Below are 15,679 nucleotides of genomic sequence, written 5' to 3'. Positions count from 1 at the left end.
ATGCTCTCCAGTAGCCTTGAAGAAGGTATCCAATTTAGGAATGACCCAGTCATGGCTCCAGAATTCTTCCTGCAAATCACCTACAAATACAAGAAACCTGTTAGAGTCAAGCTCTTTATTGGGCTACATTTCCTTTGGTGGTGTTTAGCTGTCACATGAAAAAACAGCAGGTAGCATTGCTGGTATTTTGTTGCTGGAAGGCTTCCTTCTCCTTCAGCAAGCTCTCTATTTTCACCTCCAACTTCTTGATCTCATCTGTCCATTTCTAGAGATTTATAAAAAGCAGGAGTTATTTCCTTTCAGATATTTGCAGCTGCTGCCAAATTACCCTTTTGTCCAAAATTGATCTCTGGCAGTGAGTTTTGCTAGAAGGGTGAATAATTTGAGGGAATTGGCAGTACAGTCATACCTCGGTTTAAGTACGCTTCGGTTTGAATACTTTCAGTTTAAGTACTTGGTGGACCCGTCTGGAATGGATTAATCCACTTTCCATTACTTTCAACGGGAAAGTTCGCTTCAGGTTAAGTACGCTTCAGATTAAGTACGGACTTCCAGAACCAATTACACTCATACTTTGGGATAAGTACACTTCAGGTTGAGTACTCCGCGGACCTGTCTGGAATGGATTAATCCACTTTCCATTACTTTCAAGGGAAAGTTCGCTTCAGGTTAAGTACAGAGTTCCTTAATTGTGTACTTAAACCGAGGTACCAATGTATGTATTTCAGGCCAGACTGTTTGGCTTGGTTCAAATGCAGCAGCAAGTGATAGCTATGGTGTGCATCAAGCAAAGAATAGCAATAAAAGGCCAAAGACAGCAGATAATGTGATTTATTGCAGCTGCCTGCTATGGCCGCCACAATTGTCAGTCCACCAGGGGAATTAGTCAATAGTGCTCTTTTGGGCTAGAACTATGTGGAAAACTAATCAAAAGGTTTTATAATTTCTTCCCTAATAGAATCCATATTTCGAGGCATCTATTTTTACAAGGTGGTCCACTTCCTTACTGATAACCAATGGAAAGTAATTTGGTCTTAAATGTTTTAAAGGTCATTATTATTTATTATTAAATTTATATACCACCCTATACCCACAGGGCTATGGGCAGTTCACAGGTCTTACTCTCCCCCAGCTCCAGTGCAACATTTTCTGGAGAAAGCAGTGAAGGTGCCTGTCGTGGCTAAACTTTCCCTATGCCTATTGAGTCAGGTTGCAAATAATTTTGACAATCAAAATAAGAACTCCCCCACTCTGCTGCCATGTATCAAAATCCAGACCCAAAGTGACACAAAAATCCACTTAGGGATTTCCTCTCTGCCTTTCATTTCAGCAGCCTAATTGAGAAAGGGGTGGGGGAGAAAGCATTTCTGTTGAACTTTAGCACAGACCAATAGTTCACCCCTCAGTATTCTCTACACTGGCTGGTAGCTGCTCCTCAGGGTTGCAGGCAGGGGATATGTCAGGAGTTGAGCATGCATGCAAGGCAAATGATTATCACTGAGCTATGGCCCTTCCCCAATTTAACAATGGTAACTTGTTAAAACAATTGGGGAAGCCTTGCACATCACTTGGAGATAGACCAGAAGATTTCAGTCCTGCTAGGCTGTGCAAAAACTCTGAAAATTACCTGCCGGCACCACTCTTGAATGGCACTTCCAGTAAGGGGGCCCTGAATACTACCTTCTCGCCGCATGTATACTTCCCCTTGGTCTGTTTCATAAAGAAGCGGCTTGTTCTGCTTTGGAGGATGAACACTTAGTCGAATAACTTTCAGGAAGATGCCAGTGTCTTCGGCTTTAATAACTGGGATGAAGCTCAGTGTGTATTCCGATGGGAAAACTTGTGGTTTGAAGCCTTTCAAAATAGAATCTATGAGCAGCCGGATCCTGTCTTCATCTTTGTGGTCACACCTGACTCCACGTACCATGCCGCTATCCTCAACCCCCACAAAAAGGCTGCCACCTTCACTGTTGAGAAATGCGCACATATACTTCCGCACATGATGTTTTAGGGTACCCGCCAGATATTCCCCACTTCCACGTTTGAATTCCACGTTCCGGGTTTCGCTGCCCATGGAAGCTCCATAGAATAGGCACTCTCTCCCTACAATCTCTCTCTGGACAATGGCACTGTCTGAGCGGGTGCCGCTCAGAAAGGCCTCCGAACTTTCTGCCATACAGGAGTATTGAGGAAACTTTCTGATGCGGTTGAGATGGTTTTCGTTTAGAATCAACTTCCTGCTTCTCTCACACACTTGCCCTCCCAGAAAAGTTTCTGAGCTGCTGCCAACAGAGTCACTCTGCAGACATGACAAGGAGAAACGGGTAAGGGCAAATGCCATGGAGATGGGCTACAGCAAATATTATTCTTCAGGGGTGGGGGGAGTAACGTCATTTAAACTGGGAAGCCATTTAAATAATGGCTATAACGTAAAGGGACCCCTGACCATTAGGTCCAGTCGTGACCAACTCTGGGGTTGTGGCGCTCACCTCGCATTATTGGCTTCCAGGTCATGTGGCCAGCATGACAGAGCTGCTTCTGGTGAACCAGAGCAGCGCACAGAAACGCCATTCACCTTCCTGCTGTAGCAGTACCTATTTATCTACTTGCACTTTGACGTGCTTTCAAACTGCTAGGTTGGCAGGAGCTGGGACTGAGCAACAGGAGCTCACCCTGTCGTGGGGATACAAACCCCTTTAACAGCTCTTTCCCTTCCTGTCTCTCACTGGTGCTGGGAGTTAGACAACTTGTCATCTGAGCCATGCAAAAGGAGGCAATAGGGTCTGACTGGCAGGGGCTGAGCTAGAGGAAATGTGTGTATCTAGTAACGAAACAAGTTGACCTGGGTGATTATTAGTCATTGTAAGTTTTAAAGTGAAATCTGGGGTGTTTGCCTTAGATGTTTGACTATAGAAACTATCAAAAAAATGGCGGGATTGTAGGTGATTTAATTTTTTCCGTTTCACTGCTCGGATTAGTATCAAGAAATGTAATATACAGTACTCTGAAGGTCTAATGCAGGCATCCCCAAACTGCGGCCCTCCAGATGTTTTGGCCTACAACTCCCATGATCCCTAGCCAACAGGACCAGTGGTCGGGGAAGATGGGAATTGTAGTCCAAAACATCTGGGGGGGCCAAAGTTTGGGGTGCCTGGTCTTATGAATATTCTCTTTTGTAGGAAACCCAGCTGGATGGGCAGGGTATAAATAAATTGTTATTGTTATTATTATATTTTCTTTCAGTGTTCCCATTCCTGGAGCCTTACCTCTCTGCTACCTTTGGCATGAAATGCAAACGTCTTGCCATGTCCCACGACGAGATTCTTCCCTTTCTTCACAAGCTCCTTGGTAAGCTCTGACTCTGCCTCAGAGGCAAGTAGCAGCTGCTTTATGACATGCTCTAAGCTGGAGTCTGTGGCCACCTGGACAAAGGCATAGGCTTGCCTGCGTTTCTTTACCACTTCAATGTTGTGTCTCTGGAGGGTGACACTAGCCATGCCCAAGATGTCCTTGAGCATGCTGCAGAGAACTTCACGGGAATACTTGGGGTTCAAGTTGCCAATGTAGAGAACATAGGGATGTGCCTGCCCAGAATCTTCATCTTCCTCTACCACCTCCTCAGCTTTTGCCTCTGTCAAAGACTGCTCTGTGGCCTGGTCAACATTGCCAATTGGTAATGCACATTCTACTATGATCTCTGGAATGGTTGTTGCTTCCATTTGCAGACCTCAAAAATGGTCTGAAAAATTCTAGAAGCAGGATTGGTGGTAGTTGCTCTTATTCCTCATTGGGGTGTAGCTGGCTGGTGTACAGGAGGCCAGACTGCCTTCCTAATTCTATGCTGAACTTGCTCTTATTACTTAGCACATGATTGAAGTATGGTCAGTAGTTTCTGGCTCGTTTCTATGGTTGATGAACAAACAGGGAGCTACAGGAACTGTGGCGGAAAAGGCCTTGGCATGGTTTCAAAGCCTATAGAAATAGAAATACGGGGGGGGGGGAACCCCAAGAAACTTGAATTTTTTTCTAGCAGTCATTATGTCATCTGGAGGCAAGGATTGCAATCTGCCAGTAGGCGGCTGCTTTTCCTTGACCCTCTCTTTTATATAGAGTAGGTCGATGAGACTTAAGAACATAATTGCCTTGCTGGGTTCAACCCAAGGTTCATATATCCCAGCACTCCAATTCCAAAAGTGGCCAGAAGATGCACTTAGAAGCTCACAAGAGCAGGTGCCATTATTAATCTTCAGCATGTGGTCCCTGGCTGCATGCTGCTTCTGTACCTAGAGGTTTTATTTATCTACAGTGGCTAATATTCATGGAGACAAGGTCTGTGTCAATCAATGGCTAATCCTTTTGAAAAAGCCATTACTATATCTTTCAGTAGTGCCTTATATAAATGATGTTGAGAATTATCCCTACTGATTGCAAATTAGCCTGATTGGATACTAAGTTCTAGCAATGTATGAGAGGCAGAACATTCTCTCCATTTATAAACCTCTGCCAGAGTTAATTTTTTGCTCAAGGATAACTTCTATTTCCCTACCCTCTGCAGCATCCTCAAAAATCAAGTTACCATGGAAGGAGGCGGTGCTCATGCTGGTTTTTGTTGTTGTTCAGAAGCCCTGCTGCTTCCAGGTAGGCCCTTCTTTGGCCTGTCCCCTCCGAGTCTCTTTCATAGAGCTTAAATTGTGAGGTCATAGATGCCCTTGCCACATACAGTTCTAACCTGTATTCAGTTGGATCCCACAATGAAGGAGGCCTATGCTTCCTATGGACAAGCAGTACTTGCTCACCTAAAGGAAGATGGACAAAACTGCTTCCAATTTGAAGCTTAAATACCACAGCAAGGATCCAAGATACCAGCAACAGGAAAGCATTAGAATCGCAGTGAGCAAATACCCGGACTGCAGCAACTGAGGATGTGTGTGTGTCAGTGGTAGGGAACCCAAGTCTTAGGGGTTAAATGCAGCACTCCAGTCAGTCTGTTCCCACTGGTCCTTGGCACTCATCTTTTCATGTTCCATGGCCTCCTTGAGTGCTTTTGCCCAGCTGGAATGTGTCACTGAATAGTGATATAAATGCTTTTTGTTTTACCTGGATTGAAAATTGAACAATGCATGTGCAGAAAACTCCTTTCGAGTTTTGCATGGCTGGAGAACTGCCTACCATACATACAAAAGGAACGAGTTACCCTAACCCTTACCTGTGTATGCATTTCGGTTGTGCTAGATCACATTTAAATGCACTTAACGTGTAAATGGAAGATTCTCTTGTAGGGAGTGAGAAAAACAGGGCTGTAAGTGGAAAACTCGGTAGTGGTCTCTACTGCCTCCATCTCAGACTCTCTTGTTAAGGGTGTGGGGATGGAATGATGATTCTCCCAGTTTTTCTTGATAAGCCTAGAGACCCAGTACTGATTTAGGGTGGATGAATCCCTACCCCCATATCTCACAAAAACTCTTTTGTAGTGTCTTAAGTTGTTCATGTAATCAATCAGCGCAGAATCACAGCACAGCTCCACCTATCCTATTTCCCCCCACTCTTTTATTTATAAACAAAATCAACAGAATAAGTGCATAAAAGAATATTGGCAGCCCCTTGCCCCCCGCTACCTGCAGCAGGCAGTGCTCACAGACATAGTATTCTGCAGCCAGGCAGTGATGGCAGACAGAGGTAACCACCCCCCTCCCACCAAAGAGAGCTACACCAGACAACCAAAAATATCGGCCGAGTCACACTAATACCCCATTGCACTGCAGTGAGCTCTGGCTCCTTCCCAGAAGTGGCTTATTGCCTATGAATTTTCATTGCTTGGGTTTATTTTATTTTATTTTTTGCATTATCAATTTAGGTTGTCTCTAATCTCTCCTTCTGGGCTAGTCTGAAGTCACTCTTCTGCAAGAGCCTGGGAGAGACAAAGAGCCATCCACTGGAAGGGTAGCAAATTAGGAAGAGAGAAGTGCCTACAAGAAGATGCACCTTAAAGCTGCCCTTCCTCACTTTATTAGTGCAGGGCAGGAAACAGCCAAGCACAACTGAATCTCAAGGTCCATTTGTCCTCATCCCAAAGGGTAAGTTGCTAAGGCTACTCTCCAGAAAGTGGAGGAAAGAAAACACACACTACTTTGCTTTCTCAAAGCAAAGGCGGTTTCAGACTAGGACCTGGAGAGGGGCAGAGCTTTGGGGCACCAGCTTACCACCTTCTTTTCCCATTCTCATTGGCCAGCAGCAAAAAAAAACCTCTACTATGAGACAACGCAGGCCACTGCCCAAGTGCCATTAAAAATAAATACATTAAAACATTTTTCAGAATACATACAAACAAAACAATTCATGTTCCCCATTTGAGTTTGGGAAGGACAAACCGTCTAAATATACCTGTTCCCCATCCATCTGCTATCCCACACACTTGGTCAGGTAGCTACAACTGAATGGATCTGACAGACTGGAGGGGTAAGTTGAATGGTACCGTTGTGGAATAAGAAACATTTGATTCCTCAGGAAAAAGGTTAAAACAGTCGCTATTCCCATAGCAAGTAGAAAAAACATTTTAGGATTTTTTTTGGGGGGGGGGAAGCTTGAGTTGTTCAGCTGTGTGCCCTGCGACACTAGGATAAGGGAACCTACATTTTCCTCCCTCTCCATTCTCCCCAGCTCACTTAGAGAGCTGCATGGTGATATCAACACAAATCCACTGCTGTGCCCTACCACGATTACCTTCTCTTCCTTGTTCCAAATAAATATTCGAGCTTTCTGCCCGCATGCCAGCAACCCAATAAAACTGCTAGCTTGAGACCTCCATGGAGGAAAAGGCTATAACAGCACCAAGTGAAGAGATGGCAGGGTGGCATGTCCTCTGCCTTACTCACCCACCCCTGCCACCCAAGGGAGTAAACAATCTGGTTAGCAGCAGCTGCTTGTTGTATGCCAGAGCTGGATTCTCGCAGTCAAACTGTCCTGTATGGCACAGAAAAAGGGAACACCACCTGGCACTGCCAACCTTCGAGTCCAAACCGTACTCTTCATAAGGCATGAAGGGGATTCTTGAGGAGGGCAGCAAAAGAAGGCAGGGCATCTGAAAAGGAAGAAGGGCCAAAACAACCATATCCGACATGAGTGTGGCTCTGCCAGAGTGCCACACACATACATACACAGGGAGAAACATATTCTTCCTTATAAGTTGGACTGCGGTCCCAAAACGGCATCAGCAGAAAATAGAGGAAGCATTCATCCCTTTGTACCAACAAGCCAAGTCTCATTTGATTGTTAGGGGTGCCCAGGGTCTTCCTCCAGGACAACACCTCCTGTCTGCTGGCGAAGGTGTCCTCATAGTGCTGAGATGTGGCGGCAAAGAATGTAGGTACGCATACCTGCCTGTGTGGGGAGTTGAGAGCGCCACTTTGGCCAAGACTGCACCAGGAGGATTCATTTTCAGAACTTGCCCTGCTTTAACTTGTCAATGTGGTAGGTGAGTTTCAGTGCTGGCCCAAGCTTCAAGCCCATGTACTTCATCATCATATCGCTGCGCAACAAGAGCAAGGCCTTGCCGTCAATCTCCTAGAAATACATAACGGAGAGAACCACATTTGTCTGGCCAAGCCTCTCACAGCAAGATAATGGCTCGACATGACCAGATGCAAAACTTTAAAGAGAGGGGTGGGGCTAGCACTAGTTTGAGATAATGCTATGGTTGGGTGGACTTTTCAATGTTACTTGTATAGAAGCTGTAAGGCACTATGGCAGGCATCCCCAAACTGTAGCCCTCCAGATGTTTTGGCCTACAACTCCCATGTTCCCTAGCTAACAGGACCAGTGGTCAGGGATGATGGGAATTGTAGTCCAAAACATCTGGAGGGCCAAAGTTTGGGGGTGCCTGCACTATGGCATAACAAGCAGCACATGCCAAAATTTCAGCTGTACAACCTTTAAAGCAGGCCTGGGTAATGTGTGGCCCGCCAGGTCTTACTAGACTACAACTACCATCATCCCTGAGCAGTGGCCATCATGGCTGAGGGAATGGAGTCCCAACAACTTCTGGAGGGCCACACATTCCCCACTCCTGCAGTAGGATATTGAGACTATGTGGCTGCACATCTAGATATACACAGTGTTGTTGCAGGCTAGCAAAGTGGCAAACCAACATCAAACCTAGGTTACGTGAAATTCATTCACACACACAACGTAACCGGCTGCACATAAATGATACTCTTCAATGTATATTACACAGTATCAAAGGTTTCCCCCCATATGAAATCAACATGTAAAGAACGACAAAGCAAATAAAAGTCCCACTAAACTAGTTCATTCATAAAGTCCCAAATGTGAGCTGTTTCTTATCCACATTTTGCCTCCGTGTATTCAAAAGGCCCAACGAGTCCAAAAGGGTCCTTTTTCTGAATACACAGAGGCAAAATGTGGATAAGAAACAGCTCACATTTGGGACTTTATGAATGAACTGGTTTAGTGGGACTTTTATTTGCTTTGTCGTTCTTTACATGTTGATTTCATATGGGGGGAAACCTTTGATACTGTGTAATATACATTGAAGAGTATCATTTATGTGCAGCCGGTTACGTTGTGTGTGTCTGTGCCTAGCAACAAAGTGGGGCAATAGCTTAGTGGTAGAGGACATGTTTTGCATGCAGAATGTCCCAGGTTCAATCCATGGTCTTTCTAGTTAGGCTCAGTTAGCAGGTGATAGGTAACACTGTTCTTTGCCAAAGACCCTGGAGAGCTGCTGCCAGTCAGAGTTGACAAAACTGGGCTAGATGGACCAATGGTTTGAATAAATATAAGGTAGCTTCCTATGTTTCTATGTTCCAGCTCCAGCCCTGCTCCCAACACTACAATTGTTTAAAGCAAGCATGGGGAACAAGCGATGGGACTCACAATTCCCATCGTACCTGATTTTGCAAACTGATGGAAGTTGAAGTCAGTAACATCTGGAAGGACGCTCATTCTATTCCTGTTCCAAAAGATGAAAAGGGTGGCCTTCCCTGTACTAAAGCCAGTATGGCTATTTGGGGAAAATCTGACCTGTAGCAATTTTTTGTTCCTTCCCACAACCCAATTGCTCTCCACCAAAGGCAGTTATGCCCTTTTTGCATATACATAAATAAATCCAAATTCTGCAAACATAGAAACTGTTTGGCACAATTCTGCTTTTGCTAAAAACAGGGAAGACAACAACTTCTGTAAGTCACTGGATATCTTTTTCAGTCATGCCCAAACACTTTAAAGCTTGAATTGCATTGTTGGGTTGAAAGGCGAGATTGTCCAGGAGCCACATCTGAAAGCCCAGACAAGGTTTCATGCTGGCTATCAGCTAGTGTCAACTTTGCCTGCTTTCTTTCTCTCTCCCCTGACAATGCCCACCACCAGCATTTTACCTCATCTCCCTCCCCTTCTTGAACTGTATAGGTTTGCTTCACCAGCACATACTTTCATGAAATCTAAGATGATGCTATCACCAGGGGGGAGGGGGATTTCATGGGAGCCTTTTATGTACTGTGGGAACAAGTCTTGCCTCAACTCTCCCCTCCAATCTATGCTGGGGATGTTTTGTTTATTCCTTGAACCAAATATGTGAAATCCCAAGAGGCCCCAGGGGAACCAGGCAGATCCTTATTAGATCCCAGCTATTAGTCACTTGCTAAAAGGTGCACAGAGGAGAATGGAAATGCGAGGGCTGCACTCAGTTCAATAAAATAGATCACTATTCCTGGGCTCAGTTGCCAAATCAGTGCCACCAGGAATGTTCCTACTTCACAGTCGCACTTTCCCCCCAGTGCCTCCATTCTACGTAAAACATTTCCCCTTATTGCACTACTCCCTCACTGAAATGGCTCAATATATAATAAAATTTGTGCATATTTTTTCAGACCTTGAAGCGGGAATGTGGAGGGTTATGCAAATACCATTATTTCATTACCAATTAACTGCTTTCAAAAACTAAAGCTACAAAAGATGCAAACCAGTTTCCAATATGTATATGCACAACATTTTAACTGTGCAAAAATTGGCATTCTGCCCAGTCAGGTACATGAAGTTCAGCCTGTGGTGCCCTCAGTGAGACACATGCAGCAGAGATTATCTCTTGTGCTTTGGTCCTTGCTCTACATCTGACGATCAAGCACACCCACCCTGCTGGAGCTTTGCTTCCTCTGACTAGACAAGGACCGAAGCTCCCCAAGGAGAAAGAAACTTGGAACAAAAGAAGTTTGGTAAAAAGTAAGGCTTCTTTGTTAAAGACTGCCTCATGGTGGCTGTGAGTGCTTGCGCCATGATACTTGCAGGAGGAGGAGAGAGTGACCGTGAGTGACCACAAATCACCCATGGTGTTGGTTATATTTACATGCTTTCGGAAGAGGTCTGCGTGGGGTCCCAGTTGTGGGTCAGCTTCCCTCACAAACTGCATGACATCTTCCACTGTCCAGCCAGATGGGTCTCGGCTGCCCAACCGTGAGGTGTCTCGAGGAGCAAGGTATCTGTCAGAGCCTAGAGGGAACAACAGAAACAAATCAACAAAACCCAAACACATTTGTGTCTTGCCATGACTGGATACTGCAGGGCTCATGATTATTCCAGATGGTCTCCCCCCCCCCCCAAAAAAAGACTGCCACCCATTTTGTCAGTGTTGGTTTGCACAGAGTCACTTTCCCATGAACAATGGTAGATGTCACTAGTTGCCCCCTTCTCTTCCATCATGCATGGGAAATAATACATTGCATGGAAACACAAGAATGGAGCTAGGGATACTTCATTAGAGAGAGGAGATGTTCTAACTGCCCTTACCCCCAGCACTAAGTCTATGCAAGGCAGAGGTACTGCACTGAGAAAGACTGGAGGGCTGGTGAAGGTGCCTGTATCCTTGAAGTCTGTAGTCTCTTGAATTCCTGCTGGGACTGGATGCACTGACAGCATTCAAGGCGGAGTCCATGGGGTCTAGGCGTGGCTCCAAGGGACCTGGCAGGCCATCGCTCAAAACAAACGTTTCACCTGGAAGACATACAATCAACTAATGAGAGAAGCGCAGCCACCAGCTACAATGCAGCAATGTACCCAAAACATCCAAACTGCAGAAACATCCAGCTTCTGCCCAGACAGAAAGTCAGGAAAAGAACAAAGGAAAGGAGGAGGGGTAATCACTTTGCTCACAATTGAGTTCCAGTCCTTTTGGGGTGGCCTCCCCTTCTATATCAGTTTCATTCACTAATCTAAGCTCATTGCTACTTACATTTCATGTTCATCATTTAGTTTCACCATCATAAATAAAGATAGCAGGGGTAGGGAACAGAACTCTTTCCAGCTCAAGGGTCACATCCCCTTCAAGTCAATCTTCCAGGGGCTGTGGAAGGCACAGTGTTCGGAACAATTCCTGCCATTCCCCAGAAGTGGAAGAGACATGGTAGTGGTGGGTGACTCCCTACTGAGGGAGACAGAGGCAGCAGAGTGCAGAGGTAACAGGATGTCCTGGGAGGTGTGCTGTCTTCCAGGCACAAAGATTCACAATGTTACAGGTTGCCGAGTTTGATAAAGCCCACTGAATACAACTCTTTCCTTCTGATTCATGTGGGTACAAGCGATACTGCCAGACACAGCCTTTGACGTACAGCAAGGGACTATAAAACTCTGGGTAGGAAGCTGAAGGGCCATAGGGCACAGGCGGTTTTTTCATCACTCCTTCCTGTTGAAGGTCATGGCTCAGGAAGAGGACAATACTAGAAGTAAACCTCTGGCTGCATACGTGGTGTCACCAGGAAAGGTTTAGCTTCTTGACCATGGTCTCCACTTCCTTGAGGAAGGATTTCTGGCAAGAGATGGGTTACACCTCACAATGGTTGGCAAGAATGTGTTTGTTAAGAGTCTTGAAAACCTGATATGGAGAGTTCTAAAACTAAATCCTGTGGGCAGATGGGTGGGGGAGGCAATACTACAGGTGACAGAGGGAAACCTGTACCACAATGATAACTTAAGAGAAAAAAGTGATCTTTCTGTACTCCAAGCCGTTTGCTACTAAACTCAGTGTACATGAAGTGCAGTCCAAATGATCCCTCAGCATCTGGGCTGGATTCACTGTACCAGTTATGTCAGTGGCAGCCTTGTGCAAGGAACTCTGTTTGTGCAACAGGGCTTTCCCCCTCCTCTCCCTGCAATGAGTTCAGGGTAGTGTTTGGGAGAACCCCCAGAGCAACATGGGGGTGGGGTGAGGATAGTGAGGTGGGATTGTTCCATCTGGCAAGTTGAAATGCTTGAGCAGACTGAATGACTGAAGAGTGTGATGCAGAATTCCACCCTCTGTCTGCCTGCTTTTCCTGGCAAATCCTATCATTAGAAATGAACTTTACTGAGAGTGCAACAGGCTCAGCAACTGCATTCGTGAATAATCCCTAGCAGGCTCTTGCATGGGTTAAACTTGGACTGCAGACTGGGGAAAAAAGGTAGAAGGGCCCCGTCCATTCTCTACTGCATGAGTGTGGAACCACTGGTCCTCCATATGTAGCTGGACCACAACTCCCATCACCCTTTACCACTGGTCATGTTGTCTGGGGCTGACAGGAGCCGGAGTCCCATAACATCTGGACTGCCACAGCCCCACCCTCTCTACTGTATTCATAATCCCACAGCATCATTGAGCTGAACAATGTTTTCAGGTGTATTATTCCAAGGGCAGTATACCTGGAGAGTAGTGACTAGAGTAGTGACCTGGAGAGTAGTGACTAGTGGGGTGCCACAGGGTTCTGTCTTGGGCCCAGTCTTATTCAACATCTTTATCAATGACTTGGATGATGGGCTTGAGGGCATCCTGAGCAAGTTTGCAGACGACACCAAATTGGGAGGGGTGGCTAATACCCTAGAGGACAGGATCACACTTCAAAATGACCTTAACAGATTAGACAACTGGGCCAAAGCAAACAAGATAAATTTTAACAAGGAGAAATGTAAGGTACTACACTTGGGCAAAAAAAATGAAAGACACAAATACAGGATGGGTGACACCTGGCTTGAGAGCAGTACATGTGAAAAGGATCTAGGAGTCTTGGTAGACCCACAGACTTGACATGAGTCAGCAGTGTGATGCGGCAGCTAAAAAAGCCAATGCAATTCTGGGCTGCATCAATAGGAGTATAGCATCTAGATCTAGGGAAGTAATAGTACCACTGCATTCTGCTCTGGTCAGACCTCACCTGGAGTACTGTGTCCAGTTCTGGGCACCACAGTTCAAGAAGGATACTGACAAAATGGTCAAAGGCCTGGAAACGATGCCTTATGAGGAACGGCTTAGGGAGCTGGGTATGTTTAGCCTGGACAAGAGAAGGTTAAGGGGTGATATGATAGCCATGTTCAAATATATGAAAGGATGTCATATGGAGGAGGGAGAAAGATTGTTTTCTGCTGCTCCAGAGAAGCGGACACGGAGCAATGGATTCAAACTTCAAGAAAGAAGATTCCACCTAAACATTAGGAAGAACTTCCTGACAGTAAGAGCTGTTCGGCAGTGGAATTTGCTACCAAGGAGTGTGGTGGAGTCTCCTTCTTTGGAGGTCTTTAAGCAGAGGCTTGACAGGCATATGTCAAGAATGCTTTGATGGTGTTTCCTGCTTGGCAGGGGGTTGGACTGGATGGCCCTTGTGGTCTCTTCCAACTCTATGATTCTATGATTCTATGGGGCACAGTACCAGTATGATGGCAGATGTGGGGTCACTCAACAGGACGTTATGGAGGGTTTCCGAGCTACAATGCCAACTCTTGTCAGAGAGAGAAAGAAACCTCCATAAGATGCCAGCTGGATCATAACAAGGGTCCATTGTGCCCATCATTGCCCAGGAAGCCCATAGGCAGGACATGAAGGCAATAGCCCTCCTGTGCTATTGTTCACCAGCAACTGGCATTCAGCAGTATGTTACTTCTGAACATACGGATAAGCCTGTTCTTGATGAATCTGCACTCTAATACATTTTTAAAACCATCAAAACTATATAAAAGCTATAATAACCATAGGGGGTTACAGTGGATTCAGCTCCAATTGTTCCTCAAGGATTATAAAGTTCTTTGCAAGGCAAAGACCAGCAGCTTCTTACTTGTATGCATTTGCTGTGAGGAACAAGACAGTATGGAGATAGGGAAGGTTTCCAGCTCCAAAGTGTGATGCTAAATGAAACTTATTGTGGAAAGAAGTCATGTTGTAAACATTGCATTTGGATCGTCTGAAGACAACTGGATAATTGTATTGTGTACAAGAAAAAGCAGGTGGTTTCAGGAAATGTAGTGATTGCTTGAAGGGATGGAAAGAAACTCCCCTTTCCCCTCTTGACTTTCTCAAAATTCAGTAAGAGCTGGTCAGGTAAGTCTGGGGGACCAGGAGTGGTTTCAGCAACTCAAATATGTGGGGTTGGGTTGCTTCACCCCTCAAATGGTGCACACAGCTAACAGGGACCAAGCAGGCTGTTCAATCCAGCACTGGAAGGTGCGGAAGGGAGGTGCGGAAGGGAGGTACTTCCCTTTCCCTGAAACACTTCCTTCAATCCTAATTGTAGATTCCAGAATAGAAATAGAAAGGGCAGGAAGTTACTGTCTTGATAGCCCTAAACCAACCTTTGCCAACCTGATGTTCTTCAGATGTTTTGAACTACAACTCCCATCAGTCTCAGTCAGAACAGCCATGCTGGCGAGGGGTGGAAGCTGTAATCTAAAGTATCTGGAGACCACCAAGTTGGCAAAGGCTACCTTAAACAATGAATGACCAGGTTAGAAACATGCTAGATTTGGACCTGTTATATGTCTTCATACATCTTCATCAACCTATGCTGCTGATTCATAATTAATATTAACAGCCAGGCTGGGGAAAAGATGCTGTGCTCACCTTCCAAAGGGTGATGGTCATTCTTTGGTAACTTGGGGGAGAGAGCACTGTATGGAGGGGGATCTTGTAAATATCTCTTTGCACCCCGTCCTGGTCCCAGTAGAGAGCCATCTAACGAAATGCTTCTGTCTAGAAAGAGAGAACAAGCCCTGCTTAGGATCAGAGTCTCCCTTGGGAATCAGCCCTGCCCAAGATCACCAGAACTTCCACTATGCGTGGAAGCCCGTACGTCAGTCAATAGACATCAGAGTTGCAGTACTGCATCATTGTTTTGGAATCTAGTTGGTTCAAAATAAGTCATACCTGCCAGCAATTTGGTCCATTCAATAAAGGAAGGCTTATGAAAGGGACAGTGGCACTTCACATACTGTTCTCAAGCCATTCTTTAATCTTTCAAGTGTGTGTGCAATTTAGGAAAAGAAATGATATTACTTCAGTTCTTCTGAATGTGAAACTGCTTAACGTTTTCAATCAACGCTCAATTTTTTCACAGCACTGTTTTAACAGACCACAGAGACCTAGGAGTTTTGGAGTACATTGTCAGCAATATGCTGATGACACACAGCTCTACTCCGTTACATCTGCAGGTGTGGCAGAAGATGTGCTGGACAGTGCTTTTCAAAATGGTTCTCAAATATATTGGCTGACTGTAGGGAACCTGGGTGTCTTAGTTTCAGTGAGCATGACTAAAAGTGTGAAGTTAGTTCACGTCTATGTATGACATTTCTGAACAGCGGTAGGGTGCAACCTGATAAAACTGAGTGTTCAACCTTACAGAAATAGATACAGCTCATCCATTATATCATTAGCACA

The 15,679-nt window shown here is 45.3% G+C and overlaps 2 protein-coding genes across 8 annotated transcripts in view; both read right to left on the bottom strand.

The window, feature by feature from the left end:
* Nucleotides 1-108: 108 nt before the first annotated feature.
* Nucleotides 109-6,252, bottom strand: SLFNL1 (schlafen like 1). The gene is made up of 2 exons (XM_088672498.1): nucleotides 3,267-6,252; nucleotides 109-2,299 (listed from the first exon to the last, which is right to left on the bottom strand). Exons 1-2 carry the CDS (start codon nucleotides 3,717-3,719, stop codon nucleotides 1,565-1,567), a joined length of 1,188 nt encoding a protein of 395 aa, XP_088528624.1. The 5' UTR covers nucleotides 3,720-6,252; the 3' UTR covers nucleotides 109-1,564.
* The window catches only part of SCMH1 (Scm polycomb group protein homolog 1), a 46,853-nt gene continuing 36,701 nt past the window's right edge, over nucleotides 5,528-15,679 (bottom strand). For 4 of the 7 annotated variants that reach the window (XM_088672494.1, XM_035117264.3, XM_088672496.1 and 1 more), the window contains 3 exons: nucleotides 10,798-11,001; nucleotides 10,358-10,500; nucleotides 5,528-7,560 (listed from right to left, as the gene is read on the bottom strand). In XM_088672494.1, coding sequence (XP_088528620.1) covers nucleotides 7,435-7,560; nucleotides 10,358-10,500; nucleotides 10,798-11,001 — 473 coding nt within the window. In that variant the 3' untranslated portion in view covers nucleotides 5,528-7,434. Of the gene's footprint in view, nucleotides 7,561-10,357; nucleotides 10,501-10,797; nucleotides 11,002-14,866; nucleotides 14,996-15,679 lie in introns of all 7 variants that reach the window. The other 3 variants (XM_035117263.3, XM_035117260.3, XM_088672493.1) reach the window with 1 other exon arrangement.

Source organism: Zootoca vivipara, chromosome 6, assembly GCF_965207765.1.
Source record: "Zootoca vivipara chromosome 6, rZooViv2.hap1.1, whole genome shotgun sequence".
In the NCBI taxonomy this organism is placed as follows: Eukaryota; Metazoa; Chordata; class Lepidosauria; order Squamata; family Lacertidae; genus Zootoca; species Zootoca vivipara.
Note: the sequence above shows the minus strand (reverse complement) of the source record. Positions and strands in the feature narration are given on the sequence as shown.